We start from the raw sequence: 20,584 nt of genomic DNA on the forward strand, positions 1-20,584 counted from the left end.
AGTCTTCAACAAATAATGGAAAACCACTTTTAACCATCACCAATACTACAGTCGCCAGACTGATACCAGTTAATGGTGAGGGTTATATTTTAGGATGCAGAAATCTTGGACTGGTGAGGTAATGACTCTGGCTACCAAGCCTCAGCTGAGTTTGAGATCAGGGACCCACATGGTGGAAGTTTCTTTCTGACCTCCACCTTGCCCCTCTAAATAGTTACATGTAATACGATTTTTTCAGAATCAGAAAGGCAACTAATGTTGCTTCAGGAACTTTTACATTTTACTTATAATAATTGAGTTTACAGCTATCTATAGTAATTCTAAACATGATCACTGATCTTGCTGACTTGGGACTGAAGTCCCGAGTTTACTATGATAGAAACACGATGGTTTTGCATTACTTTTGCTGGAAATGAATGGAAAGCCATTCAAGGTTTTGCCCCAAGAGCACAAATGTTAGAAACAGCTCTACTCACATAGCAAAGACCATGGACATGTTACGGTTCTGAATCCAGCGACACTGGCAAGCTTTAAGACACACGTGGTCTGTGGTGGATACTGGCAACCTGTGGAACGTTGATGCTTTTTGTTGGCACTTCGTAGTTCCCTCCTATTTTGGCCACCATGTCCTGAGGGGCTATTCTGCTGGAGGGGAGGGTTCAGCAGAACAGGGATCTCTCTGTCATTTACTTGTCAAACTTGCAGAACAATGCCTGACACATTGCAGGTGTTCCAAAGACATATGTTAAATGAATAAAAAATATCCTAGAAAATGTATACCAGGCTCTTGTTCCCAAGTAGAACTAGCAGCAAGTCCCCTATGGCAGCAGTAACCCAGCAGGAAAGAAGAAATGTTGGTTTTAGAGGCAGCTTACTTCTTAGCAGAAGTACGTGCCACGTGAGACATCTTTACACTTATCCCAATGGATTTTTTCCATCCTATGGGGAACAATGAAGGAATATATACAGAGAATTTGGCCAACACTTTATTATGCAAAACAGAAAACTCCATTTACAGATTCCTACCAGATAAAGTGAAATGTTGGCAATAATAGGAAATGTCTGGGGTTGGAGAGATGGCTTGGTGGTTGAGAACAGTGGTTGGTCTTCCAGAGGTCCTGAGTTCAGTTCCCAGCAACCACCTGGTGACTCACAACCATCTGTAATGGGATCTGATGCCCTCTTCTGGCCTGTGGGTGTATATGCAGCAGAGCGCTTGTTAAATAAATTAAAAAACTAGAAAATGTCCATTAGGTGCTTTTTGCATACAGCACCTGATAATCTTCCTAGCAAGCATGTGAAATACAGCCTCATCATTTATACTCTCTCTGAGGAGATTCAGGGAGGGTGAGAAACATGGTCCAGGTCACTGCTGTAAGATGTGGGCCCAGAGCTGCTGAGGCTCGAACGTCGGCTCTTAATTCTATGATGCCTGCTCTCCCCGTGGTGTTTCCAGATGCTTATACCTGGAATTTGGAAGCATGGAGCTTGAAAGCAATCCCCTTCAACAAAGATCCACCTTCACCTGTGCAGCTAGTTGGGAGCCTTACCTCATCTTTCAGTCCCTTGGCAGATCGCAATTCTCCTTTAAGCTTTAGCATTTTTGTAAACCTGAAAAAGTCCAAGTGTTGAAGGTAGAAAAAGCATAAATGAGTCCAGCCCTTTAAAGGATTTTCCTGGCTGGATCTATGCTCTCAGCAAGGGAGTTGGAAAAATCTCCTAAACTGTTAACAATACCCCAAGTTTCCCCGCCCATCTGTCTGTGTTTTCACATGGGTTAAAACCTTTGTGAGGGAGGCTGGGCCATAGTTTCACATCTTTCCCAGAGAACCACTATGTGGTAGACCAAAAAGTTCCTGAATTCACTATTGTAGGGAAGAAAAAAGGGCTGATCTGAACTTTCTTTCAAGATGTCTGTGGGTCAGATTTAGTTAAGACTTAGTTATTTTATGGACCACACAGGATGTATGTGACCTGTTCCCATAGTAACTTGGGGGGGCAAGAAATACTAATATCCCCATCACCTAGAGGAGGAAGGCCACTTAGGCCCAGAGAGGTTAAGAAGCTTACCCAAGGTCACAAAGACTAGCTTTCTACTCCATGAAGCTCAGCCATTCATTTTAACACTACGACTACAAAATGTCCAATGGGAGAATTTGTTTTTGAAGCACAGCTTGCCATGGTGGGGATTATAAAGATAGAAATCTTGTAAAGTGCTAAGAATTATCTCTATTAAAAAGCTTCCAGTGAAACCAAAGATGGCCGCACACATACTGGTACATGTACAGGGTGATGCGGTTGAGGTCACAATGCACTGGGCTTACTAAAATAATCTCACTCATTATGTTCTTAACTATAGGGCTGGAGGGAATTTCCCACAAGCACTTACCTGCAGAATGGTTCCAAGAATGAGAAGCCACCAAATACTCATTCTTTGTAATAAGTTACATCCCCCATCCCTAATTTAAGCCAAGAAGAAAGAATGGCTATGAGGTTTGGAACTTGGAATGTTTTATGGAGCTGTATTCTGCTTTTCTGCATTCTGGGTCCTCTTACATCTTCATGCACAGAAATGCATCATGGGAAGGATGACATCGCTCCATCTTACCTGGTAAGGCTAGATTGGGTGATTTCAATTCTCAGCTCTCAATGGCTTAAAACAGGAAGGGTTACTTTCGCTGCATGTGCTTTGTGAGTCGTATGGAGCTCTGCCCCACGTTGCCTTTATTGGCTCCTTATTTTCCTCAGTTAGTGGAACCCCTATTATCTAGTATGTGGTCTGTTGCCGTGACAGCAGACAGGTAACATGGTTAAGTACCCACTGGCTCAAAAAGTGGAAGTGGAGCCTTCATTTCTGTTCACCGTTCACTGGCCCAAACAAATTACGTGACCACACCTAACTTCCTTTGATCTCCAAAGGAGATATTAGCAGACATCACAAATAATTTCCACACTAGGCAAAGCCAAGAAAGGTTACAACCATGTGAATCGTGCCCATCAGAAGGCCTCATCTCTCTGAGTCCTCATCTTGGCCTCTGGAGATAAAGATGCCATAGTAAGTGACCTGGTCTGTCTTCGCTCTCAGCTTCACCTTACTGTTCTATCCTGATAAACACCTTTATTTGCTAAGAACTATAAACTCGGTCTGAGTATCATACCCTGAAAATAAGTTCTTGAGAATGACATTTCTCTTCGGGAAAGTCTGAGGGATCATCAGCAGATGATTCTCAAATAAAATCATATCTAAATTTAGGCAGAAAGAAAAACCCACCCAAATAATTTTCCAGATTGCTCTTGTTTCAAAGAGTATTTCGAAGGGAAATCAGAAGGTGCTGGCTTCATTATTCGCATGAAATAGACCAGAGGGTAGCAAGTGAAAGGTCAGAGGAAACAATAATGGAATTTTTTCCCATAAGGAAGACATAGGACTCCCGTGAGTCGTTCGCAATAATGGTGGTGGGCAGTTTGGAAGTACTTACGGTTGAAAGGAAGGAAGGGGTGTGTGGTCCATCCTAGAGGCACTTGATGTAATGTTTGCCAGGTGGATGAGAAAGACAACACAGGGAGGTTCCGCACTCCATAAGCAGTCATCTGGAACTCTCACAGCACCCTTTCAGGAGAATGACTGATGAACATTTTATGCAGAAGGATACTCATCCCAGAGGAAATAGGATGGTCTACCACAGCCCTGGTTACCGTTTCTTTTGGACCTAAGACTTCTTCAGTATCATCTCTTCTCAAGTCCCCTGGCTTTGTGTCATTGTCTCTTGCGTCTCTGTTGAGCCCATCGCGTCTTCATGCCTCGTCTGTTACGTTTGTCCAGGGAACTGTTTTGTCCATTTCAAAGTCCTGGCATCTGTTTTCAGTGTTTTTCTTGGTGACAGCTGTGCCCAAGGAAAAATTGATTCATCATCTAAATAAAAACTTAGAGGCCCATGAAGATGGACTAGTATATAAAAGAAATTGCCATGCAAACCCGATGCCTGGCATTTGGTCCCTGGATCCCATGTTAAGAAGGAAAACAGTTGGATATAGGAGCATACATCTGCAATCCCAGGACTCCTGTGGTTAGGTAAGACAGCTGGAAGCTTCTGGCACAGCTAGCCTGAAGCATGCTTCAAGAGAAACAAGAGAAACCCTGTCTCAACAAGTAGAAGGTAAGACCTGACCAAAAACTGGAGGTGGTCCTGGGTCCTCCACACACACAGCATGTTATGCATGCATGTATATATGCACATGTAGTTTCATGCACACACACACACACACACACACACACATGAACACACATGAACACACAAAAAATAAAATCTTAGATATTCTAGTGATCCTTTGCTCCCCTGTTAGCGCTCTCTCAGAGCACTAATATACACATGCTTCTGGTTCATGGCCATGGGTCTCTCTTAGTTATGGTGTGTTGCATTGTCTTCATCCAGGGCAACACGTTACATATATCTTTTCTTCCTTTCCTAATGGATTTGAGTCACTTGGTATCATCTCACTCTTGGAGGTTCATGTTTTATGATTTTGACATATGTAAATATTTGATATGCATATATATCATATATACATATACATGTACACATATACATATATACACACATATATATATATACACACACACACATACACACACACATATACACACACACACATACATATTTTTAGCTTTGCTCTACCCAATTGCCCCACCCAAAGTCTGTGTTTTGCCTTGAAAGCATATAGGATCCAGACTCACTTAGATCACTGTGCTAAGCTTTTGTTAGGAGGCATTGTTTCCATTAAGTCTGCCTCAGCTTATGCCTCTTGATCGGACCCAATCTTGTCTTTGTTCTGAGTAACTCACCCATTGCTTTTCTTTGCTCAGAGGGCCATTGTTTAGTTTTAGAGGGAGGAAGTAAAAGGTGAAGAGATAGCCGGGAGGTGGTGGCGCACGCCTGTAATCCCAGCACTCTGGGAGGCAGAGGCAGGCAGATTTCTGAGTTCGAGGCCAGCCTGGTCTACAAAGTGAGTTCCAGGACAGCCAGGGCTACACAGAGAAACCCTGTCTCAAAAAAAAAAAAAAAAAAAAAGCCAAATCAAAAAAAAGGTGAAGAGATAAACAGGTTCAGTGACACACAGGTACACACCAGGTGGGCTTTGAACTCCCTCTGTCTTCCAGGCTGGCCCTGCATGTACAATTAATTACCCAGCCTCTGCCTGTGAGTGGCAGTCTTACAAGTGCTCATGACCACACAGGCTCCTCCTCCTTTTTGACCCGAGTAGACTAGATCCAGGACTTATTTTTCCCCAAATAAAATATACTTTCAGATTTTCGGAGAAAGAGGCCTTTCAATTTAAAACAAAAACAAGCTTCAGGGGCTAATCAGATTAGACTTACCTACAGTCAGTTCTCCATACTCACACCAGGTTTTAGATAGTTCTTCAACTCTCAGAGACATTAGTCACTGAGCTGATGATAGGATGTTCAAAGTTTTCTTGATTTTAAAAATATGTGACCACTATAAATGGACTGAGATACCCTTCATGAGATAATTTTCTTTTTCTACCCAGGAAGTATGGAGGAAGCCATGGGATATAGAGCCTCATTTCTTTGGGTTTAAGCCCAGTAATAAAAGAGCTAAGCCTTGGTCCTGGAGGGGCATGTCTGATGGGGAGGGGGTGGAGCCACAGGAGCAGCTGATGCAGAAGTAGGTTTTGCTTGGGTGTGAGGGGAAGAGGACTCTGGTACTGAAGCCCAGTGACTCTTTTCAGAAAGACATTGGGATGAAGAAAGAATGGAGGTATCTGAAGAAAAAGTCAAGTGTTCTAGGATTCATCAGGACTCTCTGTCCTGGGTTAAAGCTTCCCACTTCTTTTGATACATTTCCCGGAGGCTTTAATCGCCTGTTGCTATATCCACTCTCTTACCGCCCTTAGTAACAGAATGCTACTTTTATTGAAATGTCTATGTACTCACTGTAAACCTCATCCCCTAGCATGCCTCCTGCACAGGTACAGCTATGCATTTAATTTTTGGCTAACAAAGCGTGAGCATTATGAGGACTTCTAAGACATTGTAAAGAGAGGAAGTACACAACTCTGTTTCTTCTGCCTCTCCAGTTACCTGGGATGCCGACTCAGTGCCTGGCTCACCAGCAACCATTTGGAACCTGAGATGCTCATGGAGATGGAGCTCAGGTCCTTAATGGTATGCAATGACCGTGCCAGCTCTGACACAGAGAAAGCGAGCAATTTTGGTCTTATTTAAGTCATTGTTATCTTCTCCCTTTTCTGTTTCATGCTATGGAATTTAATGCGGACGGGCACAATAACCCTTGTCTATGTTTCTCTTGGAGAGACTTATCTAATGATCCATTCTGTTCGAGCACCATGACTAGCTTTAAAATGCATTCTGGACTGGGTGCTGGAGAGGTTGCTCTGGTGTTAAGGGCACTGTTGGGGACCTGAGTTCTGTTCCCAGAATGTACACAGTAGCTCAGGCTTCAGGGGTTCAGATACCCTCTTCTGGCCCTTGCTTGTACTGCATGGCCATGGTGAAAATCATATGAACATGTAGGCAAAACACTCATACACCTAAAATACAAACAAATCCTAGAATGCATAGAGGGAGGACTGCACATTTTGTATACCATGGACAAATCTTTGACATCAGTACATAACACTTTCTTCTTTTTTTTTTCTTTTTCTACAATTATTTTTTTACTTTCTCCTCCCTCTTCTCATCCCAGTCCCTCTTGTCCTCCCCAGTGCCCCTCGCCCTATTCAAATGCTTGGCTTCCTATCCACTCCTCCTCCATCTCTCTTCAGAAGAGGGCGGGCCTCCCATGGATAGCAACAAACATGGCATATTGTAATAAGATGAGGCAGCTCCCTTTATATTAAGGCTGGATGAGGCAACACAGAGCAAAAGGGTCCTCAAAAACAGGCACAAGGGTAAGATGGCCCCTGCTGCCACTGTTAGGAGTTCCACAGACGGTCCCTGCTCCCACTGTTAGGAGTTCTACAGGCAGACTAAGCCACACAACTGTAACCTATGTTCAGAGTGCCGAGTTCAGGCTGGCGCAGGCTCCCTGGTTGTCAGTCAGTCTCTGTGGTACCTTATAAGCCTAGGTTAGTTGTTCTGTGGCTTTTCTTGTGGTGTCCTTGATGTTTCTGGTTCCTACAATCCTTCCTCTTCCACTGGATTCTGGGAGCTCTGCCTAATGTTTGTCTGTGGGTCTCTGCCTCTGCATCTGCTTCCATCGGTTGCTGGATGAAGTATCTCTGATGACAATTGGCCTAGGTACCAATCTATGAGTACAGCAGAATATCATAAAAAATAATTTCATTGACTTTTTTTTTTTTTTTTGCAAGTCATGTTTGGTTCTCTTCTAGGTCTCTCAGCTACCCAGCCTCTGGGTTCTGGCCCTCCAGACTGTATCAAGGGTAGGCTCCCTCTCATGGCCTGGGTCTCAAGCTGGACCAGTCATTGGTTGGCCACTCCCACAATTTCTGCGCCATCTTTACTCCAGCACACCTTGCAGGCAGGGCAAATTGTAGGCTGAAGTTTTGTGGCTGGGATGGTGTCCCAGTCTTGCCTTGTTACAGGAGATGCTCAGTTTGGGCTTGGTATCCCCCATTGCTAGGAGTCTTAGCTAGGGTAACTATTATAGATTCCTGGGAATTTCCATTGTTCTAGGTTTCTAGTTCATGCCAAAGATGCCCAAACGAAACTGAAAAGCTTCTGTAAGGCAAAGAACATCGTCGGTAGGACAAAATGGCAGCCAACAGAATGATCAAAGATCTTTACCAACCCCCACATCTGACAGAGGGCTAAGTTTCAAAACATGTAAAAAACCTCAAGAAACTGGACATCAACAAACCAAATAACCCAATTGAAAAATGGGGTCCAAATCTAAACAGAGACTTCTGAACAGAGGACTCTGAAATGGCTAAGAAAAACTTAAATATTCACTGACTTTAGCCATCAGGGAAATGCAAATCAAAATGACTCTGAGATTCCATCTTATACCTATAGGAATGGCTAAGAACAAAAACTCAAGTGACATCTTATGCTGTTGAGGATGTAGAGCAAGGGAACACTCCTCTATTGCTGGTGGGAGTACAAAATTGTATAGCCACTTGAGAAATCAATATGGCGGTTTCTTGGAAAACTGGGAACCAATCCACCTCAAGATCCAGCTATACTACTCCTGGGCATAGACCCAAAGGATGCACTACCATACCACAGGACACTTTCTCAGTTATGTTCATAGCAGTCTTATTCATAATAACTAGAGACTGGAAACAACCTAGATGCCCCTCAACTGAAGAACTGGTAAAGAAAATGTGATACATTTACACAATGGAGAATTGCTTGTGTTAAAAAAAATAACAACATGAACTTTTCAGGCAAATGAGTGGAACTGGAAAAAAAAAATCATTTCAAGTGACGTAACCCAGACCCAGAAAGGCAAACATGGGAGGTACTTGCTTATAAGTAGACATCAGCTGTTACATAAAGGATAACTAACTATGCTATAATCTGTAGATCCGGAGAAACTAAGTAACAAGAAGGGCTGGGGGTGGGGCGGGACACATGAATCTTCCTGGGAAAGGAAAATAGAAGAGACATTGTGGGTGGGCATGGACCAGGGTCTGGGGGCCAGGAATGGGGGCATCAGGTGGAGGGAGGATGGGGAAGTACTGGGAGAGACATTTATGTGCATGTCTTTGAACATGACCTCTTGGCTTTACTGTGGATGTGGTGATCTGCGTTTTCTATCTAGGTAACAGTTGTCTGCTCTAGTGAGAGGACAGAAGCATACAGACCTTTTTGAAATCATTTTAGATTTTCAGAAAATCTGCGAAGACAGTCACTTGGGATTCTTCTAATCTGACAGGCCTTTACTCTTTCATGACCTAGATACATTCGAAGATTATTAGCCAGTTAATTTATAGAATGATGCTCCGTTTGGATTTTCCTCATATTTTCTCTATGCTTAGACCAAGGCTGCACATTTTGGTCATATGTGTCATAAGCCGTTTTAGTGGATGCTATCAGGTACTCGTGATGTTAATACATTTCATCCCGATGGTCGCAATCCTGGGTCACTCGGCTCTTCTGGTTTTATTTACTGTAAACTGATTTTAATGGATGCACATCTGGGGGGTTACAGATATTCTGCTTGTCCTCAGACTTTATCCACCATCTATTTTTTTTTTTAGCAAGATAGATTCTCTTGCAAATATGATTGCTGTGCTATTCCCTTCTGTTTTTTTTCTTTTTTTGCATGCACACGAGTTTGTATGAGTAGAGACACACATGTGTGTGGGTGCCTGTGGAAGCCAGAGGTTGAGGCTGTCTTCCTCAAAGGCTCTCCACTCTTGTCTACTGAGGCAGGATGCCGTCCTGAGGCCAGGGCTCACCAACCAGGCACTTGTCCTGTGGGTCCCCTGTGCTTAGCTATGGAGCGCAGGGGTTACAGGCAGGCTGGCATGCCTGCGTGGCTTTTATGTGGATGCTGACAAGTGTTCTCCACATTGGCTCTCAGCCCAGAACCATTACTATAGTATTCTAAAAGAGTTTTTTGATTTCCCTCATTCCTTTTACATTTACTTATTGGGGTGCCCCTGGACAGAGGGGCTGCTCCTTATCCCTGGTTACTTGTTTATTTGTATTACCGTGAGCCCATGGATATCTAGCTGATGAGATGTAGCCTAGAACTATTCAATTTGTTGCACAACGGTTCCGACTTCAATTGTTGGAAGTCCTTTCATATCAACTACTAACCCTTGAATAAACTCCATCACTTCTGCAGCCCATGCGTAATGTCCAGGGCCACAGCATGCATGCTGACTCTGGCCTCAGGTTGCATTTCCTGCCCCCTTCTCTCACGTCTTCCTGGAGTTGGGGATCACATGTTCATGTGACAGTAGTCACAGTAACTTCTTTCAAGTCTTGGCATCCTTACTTTGAAACTACTGGGACGGTAATAGCCACCTTACAGGGTGGTGCCAGATGATAAAAACCACAAGTGTGACTGGTGTTATATTTTTAAAATTTGAATGGGCCTTTTCTTTTCTCTTCTCTCTTCTCTCTTCTCCTCTCTTCTCCTCTTCTCTTCTACCTTCCTTGCTTTCAGGAGGGTAGAATTTTTCTTGCATTGCCTTATCTGCCTTCAGCCTGGCATTATACAAGATTCCTATCTCGAGAAAGGATTTTCCAAATCCTCCCCCCTTTTTCTTCTTATCTTAGCCCTTCTCTATCTTCTAGTTTTTAAGCATCACACAGAAAAAGATGAAGACTGTCAGAGGCAGTTGTGACAGCACCAGGAGGTATGCTCCTAGAGGCCTGCTCTCTGGCAAGAACGGGGTTAAAGACTTTGTGATAACTTCAACACCGAACTGCCAAGTCTCTTAGGTTCAGCTCAGCAATCAAACTGCATAACCTAATAGAGGCCCCTGGTGCTACAGGAAGCACAAGACACTGATTTATATTTTAATATCAGTAATTTCCACAAGAGCAACATTTCTGAGTGTCATTTTACAATTTCTGTCAAATGCCAGCTCGGTTTTTCTTAATTCTGTTTATTGTGTCTGAATTTGCAACCTCATCGGCAATGCAGATTCTTGGCTCCCAGGGGAGAAGAGAGTTTTCATATTTCTCTGCAATGGGAGGACTGGGGCTGGGGGACAGAAATGAGCCTACAGAAGAATTGGAAATATAGATGAAGTGCTGCTTATTAAGAAGTGGTTATGAAGTACATTTAGCCTTTAAAGAAAGCAGGATTTGAACAAACTAAGAGAGACAGAGCGAAAGAGAGAGACAGAGAGAAGAGAGAGATATAGAGAGAGACTAGAGAGAGATAGAGAGAGAGACTAGAGAGAGACAGAGAGGGGGGAGAGAGGAGAGAGGAGAGAGGAGAAGAGAGGAGAGAGGTGAGAGGAGGGGAGGGAGGGAGGGAGGAAGGGAGGGAGAGAGAGAGAGAGAGAGAGAGAGAGAGAGAGAGAGAGAGAGAGAGAGAGAGAGATTGAGATCCACATTTTTCCCCAGAACCAAGAACCATGTACATCTTGCAACATGGAAAATGGGCAAAGAGAGGCATCTGGCCCTGTTTTCTAACAAGAGGCTGCTGTGTCCACTGGCAACGCAGTGGGCTGTGAAGGGCTTTGGGATCCGAAAAGATCAAAGGTGCAGAGCTACCTAAAGCCAGATGTTGCCAGGAGAAAGCAGGAGCCTGGTTCTCTCCTGGATTCTTTGAACATCTAATAAAAGACCAAAGCTGGCGCAGCTGGCACAGACCTCCCCTTCTGGTTGGTGTGTTTAGGGGGCCGTGGTGCCTCTCGAGGATGCCCACTGCAGACACACCACACTCCTGAATGCCGGCAGCGTCAGCTAACTCCCGCCCAACCCACAGCTCCGGTTTCTGGACTGGTACTTTCCCCATACGTCGGGGTGACGACATATAGGAATCAACATATAGCCTAAAACTGAGTTGGTTCAACTGGATGTCTCCCATGATTTGCCACAGAAAGCCAGTAAGAGTCAGACTTGAGGCCCTCCACGGATGCGAGTGGTGTTAGTGACCAGAATCCTTCCCTCCAGAGCCTGAGCTCCCTTGGGCATTTAGAGCCCAGAGCCACATGCTTTGCGTCCGGTGTTAAGACTGAGCTCATTTTACCATTATCCTTCGGTTTCACATGTTTGAAATCCAACATCGCGCCTCATTGCCAAACCTCTGGCAGAAGCTGTGTTGAGTTTCTCAGTGGAGCTATCGACCACATTGACTGAAGCTGCGGCAACGTGTTTCTCCCCATCCAAAAGGGTAAAAATAACAGGAACAAGTTGTCGGAAATGAAATTTCAATTCATCCACGCCCTTTCTACACTTCTGCTGCGACTCCCAAGCAGGGATCGATAGTGTTTAGACAGCCAAGGAGATTTTTTCCCCTCTTAAAGCACCAGATCAATAGTTAAAAAAAAAATCTTACAGCCCTCTGTATGTGTTGTAGTAAATGTGAACAAATCAGAGGCCTTCGGCTAAAGCGATTGACTGAAGGCGGCGGCGGTCCGCGCTATGTAACCAAGAGCGTATCAACACACAGGCGGGGACAAGCAATGAAACCCCGGGCGCTTGCAGGGTTCCAATAACAAGGGAGACTTCAAAGGGAATTCCTGTACCCAAACCGAATGGAGGAAATGAAAAGCCCCCGTGCATCACAGCGTTTGGGCGAGATGTCTTTAAGATCTGGGGATAGGCTGTTAGGATCCATGGCCATCCTGCCCCCTGGGTGACAGCGGTGATCCTGGAGCAAGTCCCAGGACACCTTCTCTTCTTCCTGCCCCTTGCTTTATGAAAATTAAGCATGTATTTAAAGTACCTGATTACCTGTCTTTTACCCCATGGTCCTACACCTGTTCTTTCCATCCAGGAGTCTGCTTTCTACCTGTTTCCTCCAGCAGACTCCCAGTACTGCACTTCTGGTTTACCCATGATGCCTCTCACATACATGGTTTCCTCATTTGTCATCACAGATGTCCTCTGGGGCCTGTTTCTCCTCCTCTTTTAAATCCTATTATTCATGTGAGAGAGAAATTTGGTCAAAGCTCAATTCTGACTTTCCTCAAATGGTTTACCCATGAGCTGCCTTTTTTTCCATTATGAAAACTTCTATAATTTATTGATCCCTTCCCCCCCAACTAAAGATAACACAGTGCCCAGATACATGAGTTAGGCTGAGATTTAAAGTTGGTCTTTCAGTTTCAAGACTGCGGAACCAATAGATTAGAGCCCTGACTATGTGGCTTCTGAGAAGCTGAAGACTTCAGAGTTGAATCATGCCAAAACAAACAAACAAACAAACAAACAAAACAAACCCCAAACCCCAAAAACCCCAAATACTTAATTTCATGTGGAAAAGCCAATCCAGAGTTTCAAAGACTGTCATATATCTGGGTCCCTTTTCGAAACAAAACAAAATACAACAACAACAACAGCAACAACAGAAACAGCTCTTGCAAGCTGTAAAACCCAATGGTGGATACTGCGAACAGATGAGCAACAGTTTTCATTATGGAAGACTTGATAGTCTTACCAAGGGTCCCTGTGACAACTTCTATATTAGAAACAAAATTCTGTTCAGGTCTAATGCTGAAGCACATATAGCCAGCACAACAGGTGTTAGGGTTTTATTTTTTAATAGCATTTATTAATTTTCCCCTGTGGTGATGGCCATTGAACCCATGGCTTCATGCATAATATGGTGGCTTGAATAGGTTTGGCCCCCATAGATTCATGTGTCTGAGCGCTTGGCTCACTGGGAGGTATGACCTTGTTGGACAAGGTGTGGCCGTGTTGGAAGAAGTATGTCACTCTGGGGGCTGGCTCTGAAGTCTCTTATGCTCAAGATCCACCCAGTATTTCTGTTGCCTGCTGATCAAGATGTAGAACTCTTAGGTCCTTCTCCAGCACCATGTCTGCCTGCATGCCACGGTGAAAGTGATAAACCTCTCAACTTGTAAGCCAGCCCCATTAAATGTTTTCCTTTATAAGAATTGTCATGGTCATGGTGTCTCCTTGCAGCACTAAAACCCAAACCAAGACACATGCTCAGCAAGTGCTTTGCCACCGAGACACCTCCCATTCCAAGACCAGAATGTTATTAGTTCTGATAATATAGTTTCTTTAACTAGAGTAGAGTTAGTTAAATATTTTTTCTATAATTATGAAGGAAAGGAACTTTTCTTATCAGTTGTGCTATAGACCAAAGCTCAGAGTCACTTTCTGCTTGGTATAAGTCTTCAAGTCACAAACTTGTTCTCCATAGGAGTACTGGTATATATCTAATGCACCCACAGGAAAAGAGAGCTGCAACATAGCTCCTCCAAAAGTCAGGACACTGGCCAGCAGTTGTAGGGGAATCTCTCCCTGGGAAGTTGTTTCTAAAGATAGAAAATGAGAAGCTATCTGGTTGTGGTAACACTGAGGGTGTAAAACAAGATTGTGAGGTTAATGTCAAGGTGGCTACAGCTACATCTTGTGTCAAACTAAATCAAACCAAATCACAAATGAATGAAGATCAGAGAAAAAGACTAAATATTAATTTATTCAGCAATTCATACATTTTGAGAACTCAGTACATAGCAAGTGAAATGGAAATGTACAATAATAAACATAACTCAGAGGGGGGAACCCCACATTTCTCCTGTAGGTAGCCTCGTGTAGAGCACTGCATTGCAACCCACAGCTTCTCTCTGGTGGTGGTGGTTGCTTCTTCTTCTTCTTCTCCTCCATCTCTTCCTTCTCTTCCTCCTCCTCTTCCTCCTTCTTCTTCCTCCTCCTCATCTTCTTCTCTTCCTTCTCCTCTTCCTCCTCCTCTTCCCCTCCTCCTCCTTCTCCTTCTTCTCCTCCTTCTCCTTCTCCTCCCCCTTCTCCTCCTTCTCTTTCCTCCTCCTCTTCCTCCTTCTCTCCTCTCCCTCCTCTCATTCCTCAGGAGCTGTCACCTGTTTCTAAGACAGGTTCCCATAGACCAGGGGCGTGTTCATTCAGCTGGGCTGTCTGTCTAGGGAATACCAGGGATCAGATTGTCTCTTCATCCTTAGGGCTGGGATCCCAAGCAAACACCACCATACCTGACTTTTAAAATTCGGGTTCCGGGACCAGCATTTAGGACTCCATTCTTGCATAGTAAACGCTTTACTGACTGAGTTATCGCCTCAGGATTAGCATTTTTAAACTTTAAATGTACTTTGCAGTATAGGGCTTTGAAACGTGAAAAGGCTTGGGGTGGGTGTTCCATCTGCCTTTCCTTTCAGCTCTCTGCCTTCTAAGGTGTACCCTTGTTCTTTGGCCTCTGGCCAACCTGGCTTGGCCAATGCAGAGAGCATCAACAGCAGAACAGACAGAAGGAAGACTGTGCACAATATGCCTGTTGCCTTAAGCTTCTGCCCTGGAAGGTCCCCAGGAACGATAGAGATGCCTTTCTCAGGGTTTTTCCATGCAGTCACCGCCTTGACCATTTCCACTCTGCTCCCCCACCTTGGCTCTCGAGGTCTGGTAGTGGTCACGGCATTCTGGGCACAGCATGGCATTTTGTAGCTTACGTATACCATGCACACATCTCTGTGCATGCACATCACCGAGTCTCCGCTCTTACGCTTACTAATAAGGGAAACTTGGTGGGAAATCTTGTTAGCAGTTGTATTCACATTTCCAGAGATACTTAACAAAATCCCACAACCAGGTGGCTTAAGTCAGCTCTGTAATGTCACTACTACAGAAGGTTAGAGGTCTGTGATCAAGGTATCTGAAGAGTTGTTCTCTTGGAGGGCGCTCTCTACACCCTTGGTACCGAATCACCTCTCCTCAGTCGGCCTTCATCTTTCTATGGCACCCTCCATGGGTGCATGTCTGTCTCTCAGTTTCTCGTGTCACTGATGTCTTGATGACAGCGAAATTTGGAAATAGGCATGCCCACAGGGAGAATGCAATTCGGGTGACAGTAGAAAATGAAAGAGCCCGGATGGATATGCCAAACAACACTAGATATTGCCAGAGAATCAGCCAAACTAGGGAAGCCCTGGAAAAGATTCTCCACCCCAGCCATCAGAAAGAACCAACCTTGCCGATTCCCCGAACTCAACTGTTTTGTACCCAGTGTGGTGAGAGTATATTATAACTTTAAGCCACTCAGTATGACCCCATTTTAACTAATTATTATCACAATAATCCCACTTCTAAATAAAGTCATGTTTTTGGGTCTTGGGGGTTAGGACTATACATGGGAATTTGGGGTGGCAGTGGGACACAGTTAAATTCTTCCACTGTACAAAAAGAAATAAGCACTTTTTTGGTTATTTGTTTATTATTTTTTCTTCATTTTTATTAGATATTTTCTTTATTTATATTTCAAATGTTATCCCCTTTCCTGGTTTCTCCTCCAACCCCCCCCCATCCTATCCCACCTCCCCCTGATCACCAATCCACCTGCTTCCCTATCCTGGCATTCCCCTATACTGGAGAAATCCCTTTTGACCTTACCTACTCTGTCTCTCCTGACCTTAAGTCACTTGTCTTGATGAATACATGGGCCTTACTGTGTTTGACAAACTTGATACCAAAGGCTACTTTTAGAATACCACCCTACCCGGATCCCGGAATCACTTTCTGTCCTTGGATTCTGAGAGTCGGTCTCAGGTTAACTTGAGATGTTTTGGCTGCTCCTTTGAGTCCTTGGCATATACTCCTCCTGCCTGTGCCTGAACTGGTCTCCAAGATTCTCTCCTGTCCTCCTCTTTCTTATCCTGTAACATCTAAGGGCCCTTTTATCATCTTGACATCAATAACCATTCAGAATTGCTCCAACATAGAATCACTGGCATGGCTTTGCCTTCTAGATGGTTGTGCTACACTGACTGTTTCTGTAATAAACATCTCTGCTAGGAAACTTGTAATCCTATATTCCAAAGCTGATTGTTTATCTAATATACATATAACTGTGTGTCTGTATGCTGTCCAGTTAAAAGAACTATTGCCTACTTTATTTGTTAAAGTCCAAGGACCTGGTGCTGCCTTAATATATGCTGTCTGTCTGTCTCTTTCACTTTCAATCCTCTAAACCCATAATTTGCAAAATTCTTCCCACCATATGTTCTTTTTTTAAAAAAGATTTATTTATTTTATGTATTTTATTTTATTTTATTTTATGTATCAGAAATATCAGAAGAGGCCAATAGATCCCATTACAGATGGTTATAAGCTACCATGTGGTTGCTGGGAATTGAACTCAGGACCTCTGGAAGAGCAGTCAGTACTCCTAACCACTGATCCATCTCTCTAGCCCCCATACTTTCTATAATAAGCTTTTGTTGAGTCTTTTATCCTCATCCAAATGCCATACTCATTCCAGAAATTATCTCTATGATATGACCATTGATTTGTTCAAAGTCTTTCAATCACTCTATATTGATATCATGATGAAGTTTAGGTCAGATGGCTTAGGAAGGCTTCTTTGATCTGGGGCATGTTTCTGACCATCTTCTCTATCTTCTTCCTTCCACAGCTCTACTGAAGTCTGCCTTTGCCCTATGCTTCTTATGCCGTGTGTATTACTCTGCTCCCTCTTCCCATCATCCTCAGGCTGGTGTTGGGGGTCCCAGTAGATCCCTCAGGACTCAGGGTAAATACAATGTCTTGCGGAACACCCTTTCTGGTTCCCAAGACCTGGGTTCTTCGTCTGAGAACATGCTTCCATTCTGTTCCCTGATCCCTTGACCAGAACAGTCATCACACCTCATTAGAATCATGCATATACTGGTCCACATCTTCCTCTAGAAGAAGACCAAGAAACCGTGCTTTCCTTGTTAACCATCTTGTCTCAAATTAATAGACAACTACCTGTCATACAGTGATGCTGTATCATACTGACTGAGAGAAAGGAGACCAGCACACTAATGGCTCTAGAAGGAAGTCATTGTCACAGGGACTAAGATACTCAGTTTCCATGATTAGTATACTCTTTCCTATGGGTAGACTGATATAAGAGACTGAAGAGGTCTGTAAGGTGACAAAGCTAAGGACCCTGAAATAATCCACTTGAATGGCAACTGGTTAAGACAGAATCACAGAAGTATCTCAGATAGTTAAGGTCTTTACTATGGAGTTGACGCTCTTAGTCTATTGGTCAAGCTCTCTCTTCTGGGCATCTCTAGGAGGGCTCTGGATGCCTCTCTCTTCTCTCTCTCTCCATCACAAAACTGTTAAGATTTCCCCCCTTATGTTATTTAGTCTAATCCATCCTGGCTCTGCTGGCCACGAGTTACGTTGTCATGAGTTAAGCTCTCCCCATCTTTCTTATTTTAAGTTCTAAGGGATGCCTCTCCCTTCTCTTAAATCCCTTTGAACTTGCAGTCCCACTGTTGTGTAGAGGCACAATGGATCACAAATCAAGAGAGATTTTATGGGGATGATTGCTTTTGATTTTGCTCTTGATTCTGATGAATGGTTATGGGCTGTACTCTAGGATACAAAGGAGACATAAAAATTTCCAACTAGGATTTGGAGTCTAGAATTTGTTTAGAGGCAGTCAGGGGTGCTGACAGGTGTCTGAATCTGGGAATGACATAAAATTCTGCTTCAGGGCTAAAGAGATGGTTTGTTTACCATGTGAATATGAACAGATCGCCAGAATCACCTAAATGCCAAGTAGGCATGGTGGCTTGCCTATAATCTCAGCACTCTAATGACAGAGACAGGATCCTCAGAGCAAACTGCTTAGGTATGTTAACTGTGGGTGAACTTTGGGTTCATCAGGGAGACCTAGTCTCAATGAATAAGGTAGAGATAACTGAGAAACCCTGCCTTAGTGAACAAGGCGAAGAGTTACCAAGGCAGACTTAAATCTCAAGCATCTACACACACACACACACACACACACTGTACCGCACTTCTTCACATTCATCTCTCTAGAAATAAATACACATACATACACCTACATATATTGCATATAGGTACATATGAGAAAAAAAAATTCCTTGCAGTCAGATTAATCTGACCTTCATGTATAAGAGATAGGGAGCCAGAACTAGGAAGAAAAGGGAAAGACCTAACTAAACAGCTACACAGAAATTAGGAGATGACTCTTCTTAAAGAAAAAGAGCCAACTGAGTAGAACAATAGCCAAGAAATTGATTTCTTTGCTAGTGCTATAGTATAATATCTAATCCAAATATGTAAGCATATCCTGTAGAGAGGTTTGTTGAGCACTCATTAAAAGTAAACAAAGGAACTTAGTATCTGAAGAGTTAGTTACTAAATGAAGACCGGGGATAGGTGAGATTTAAAGAGGACTACACCACCTTTGCAACGGCCTGTTTTCTTTATAAACCAGATGAGTATTTAGAGCAGGTCTTCCTCAGTGATCTCCTAAAATCACCTACCTTTATCTTGTTGGCTTAGAACAGTGTGAGGTACCGGTCAAGAGTCTGGGACTTGGCAAAGTTTCTGCTCTAAACAATCCCTGTGGTCCTAGAATTCACCTGTACCTTTAGGATAATTCATCAGACTTTTCTTTGTAGCCACAAAGGTTAAAGGTGAGATGGGGTAAGAGAAGATTTTTGGATCAGGGTAGGTAAGCAGCCCACTCCTGGCAAACCCTTTGATATTTACAAGTCTTCCCCTGTAGCTGTTCTCGGGGATCTTGCCCTGGAAGGGAAGGACGAGTTGGTGGTTAACGTGGGGTGGTTACATGTGGGTGCCGCTCTTGTTCCGTTGGAAAATACTTTTCAATGAACAGTCATTTCCTTCCACCGCCAGAGGGTGTTGATAATGAGCAAATTACCTTGTACTCCCTCTGGTGTGGATGTGAAATTGCCTGTTAATAGAGTTGCTAATGCTACCGGGTTAGCATGTGATTGTTCTATTTTAAGCCAATTTAAGTTATATTTGGGGAGTAGCCAATGAGACACCTCGCTAAGAATGCGGCCCTGACTGGAACATTTAATACTGAGGAACCTGCCTCACCCACAGATGTAGCCAGGAGTGGAAAGCATGGAGCACACTGTCATTAATACGCAGTATTTTAATATAGTGTCTTTTTTTTTTTGTGGGCACAAGAATGGTCTCATTAGGCAGATAGCAAATGTTTTCATCATGGGCTAGGACCCATTTTCAAACTCCAATCATACAGAATGTCATCAGCCAATGGTGTACTCTGTTTAATCTAACAATGGGTTAATATTGGTCATTTCATTAGTGGTTGTTATGTGGCGAACGCTTATGAGAAAATGAAGTGTTCAGATATTAGTTGAAAGGAGCAAAAGAGGTGAGAAAATTCCCCGAGTTCTATGGTCTGCTGGCTAATTAAAGGCACGGGTCCATTAATGGTGGTGGGAGTGGTTTTGATTTCTAAAGATGCTTGCCTTGGGTGGCGGATGTGTCCTAAAGCATCTATGGCGTTGCGAGTCCTCAGGGGCAGAGAACACAGCTTTTCCATCTCCCGTACGGTCTAGCCCCGTTGTCGGCTGGCTCCCATCCCCCCCCCCCAAATGCCTGTTGCCACCTGGCACCTGGTGGGTAAATTGAGCGTGTTACTCGAGACAGTCTCTTGATTAAACAGGTCGTCCTTGAACAAAGCACTGTTGATGTGCGGGTTTTGTGTTTTATTGGCTTTTCATGTTTTAAATACGAAGCTCATTACGCGAAGAGAAGGAAAACAGGTATGAGGGACCGGGAAGAAAGCGCCGTTGACGGGATACAGAGAGGTTCGGCGCAAGCTGGTCTGGTTTGGATTAATTGGGTTTGGCACCATGAGGGGTCTTGTCGCCTGATCAGTTTTCCGAACTGGGGAAATCAGGGGTGCGGAAGGTGCTGTTGCCTGACAGAACCTCAGTCTTGCTCCCTGCCAGAATACCTCCCAAGGAAAATTGAGGCCCACGATCTCTAATTTGCCATGGAAAATTCACCCTTAACGATCTCCCACTCATTTAACAAATGTGCTGAGAGCTGTCGTGTGCCAGGCTGGGCACAAATGACTGGAACAGGATTCCTGAACAACGGATCAGAGTGTCTTGGGGAGACAGTGACACTTTAAGTGAAAAGACAGAT

General features: G+C 43.8%; 1 protein-coding gene across 1 annotated transcript in view; it reads right to left on the reverse strand.

Moving 5' to 3' along the window:
* The window catches only part of Pmfbp1 (polyamine modulated factor 1 binding protein 1), a 47,347-nt gene extending 45,746 nt beyond the window's left edge, over window positions 1-1,601 (reverse strand). Inside the window, exon 1 of the mRNA XM_052166696.1 lies at window positions 1,551-1,601. Within this exon, the coding sequence (XP_052022656.1) occupies window positions 1,551-1,601 (51 nt within the window). The remainder of the gene's footprint in view (window positions 1-1,550) is intronic.
* Window positions 1,602-20,584: the final 18,983 nt, after the last annotated feature.

The sequence above is a fragment of the Apodemus sylvaticus genome, chromosome 21 (assembly GCF_947179515.1).
Source record: "Apodemus sylvaticus chromosome 21, mApoSyl1.1, whole genome shotgun sequence".
Taxonomy (NCBI): domain Eukaryota; kingdom Metazoa; phylum Chordata; class Mammalia; order Rodentia; family Muridae; genus Apodemus; species Apodemus sylvaticus.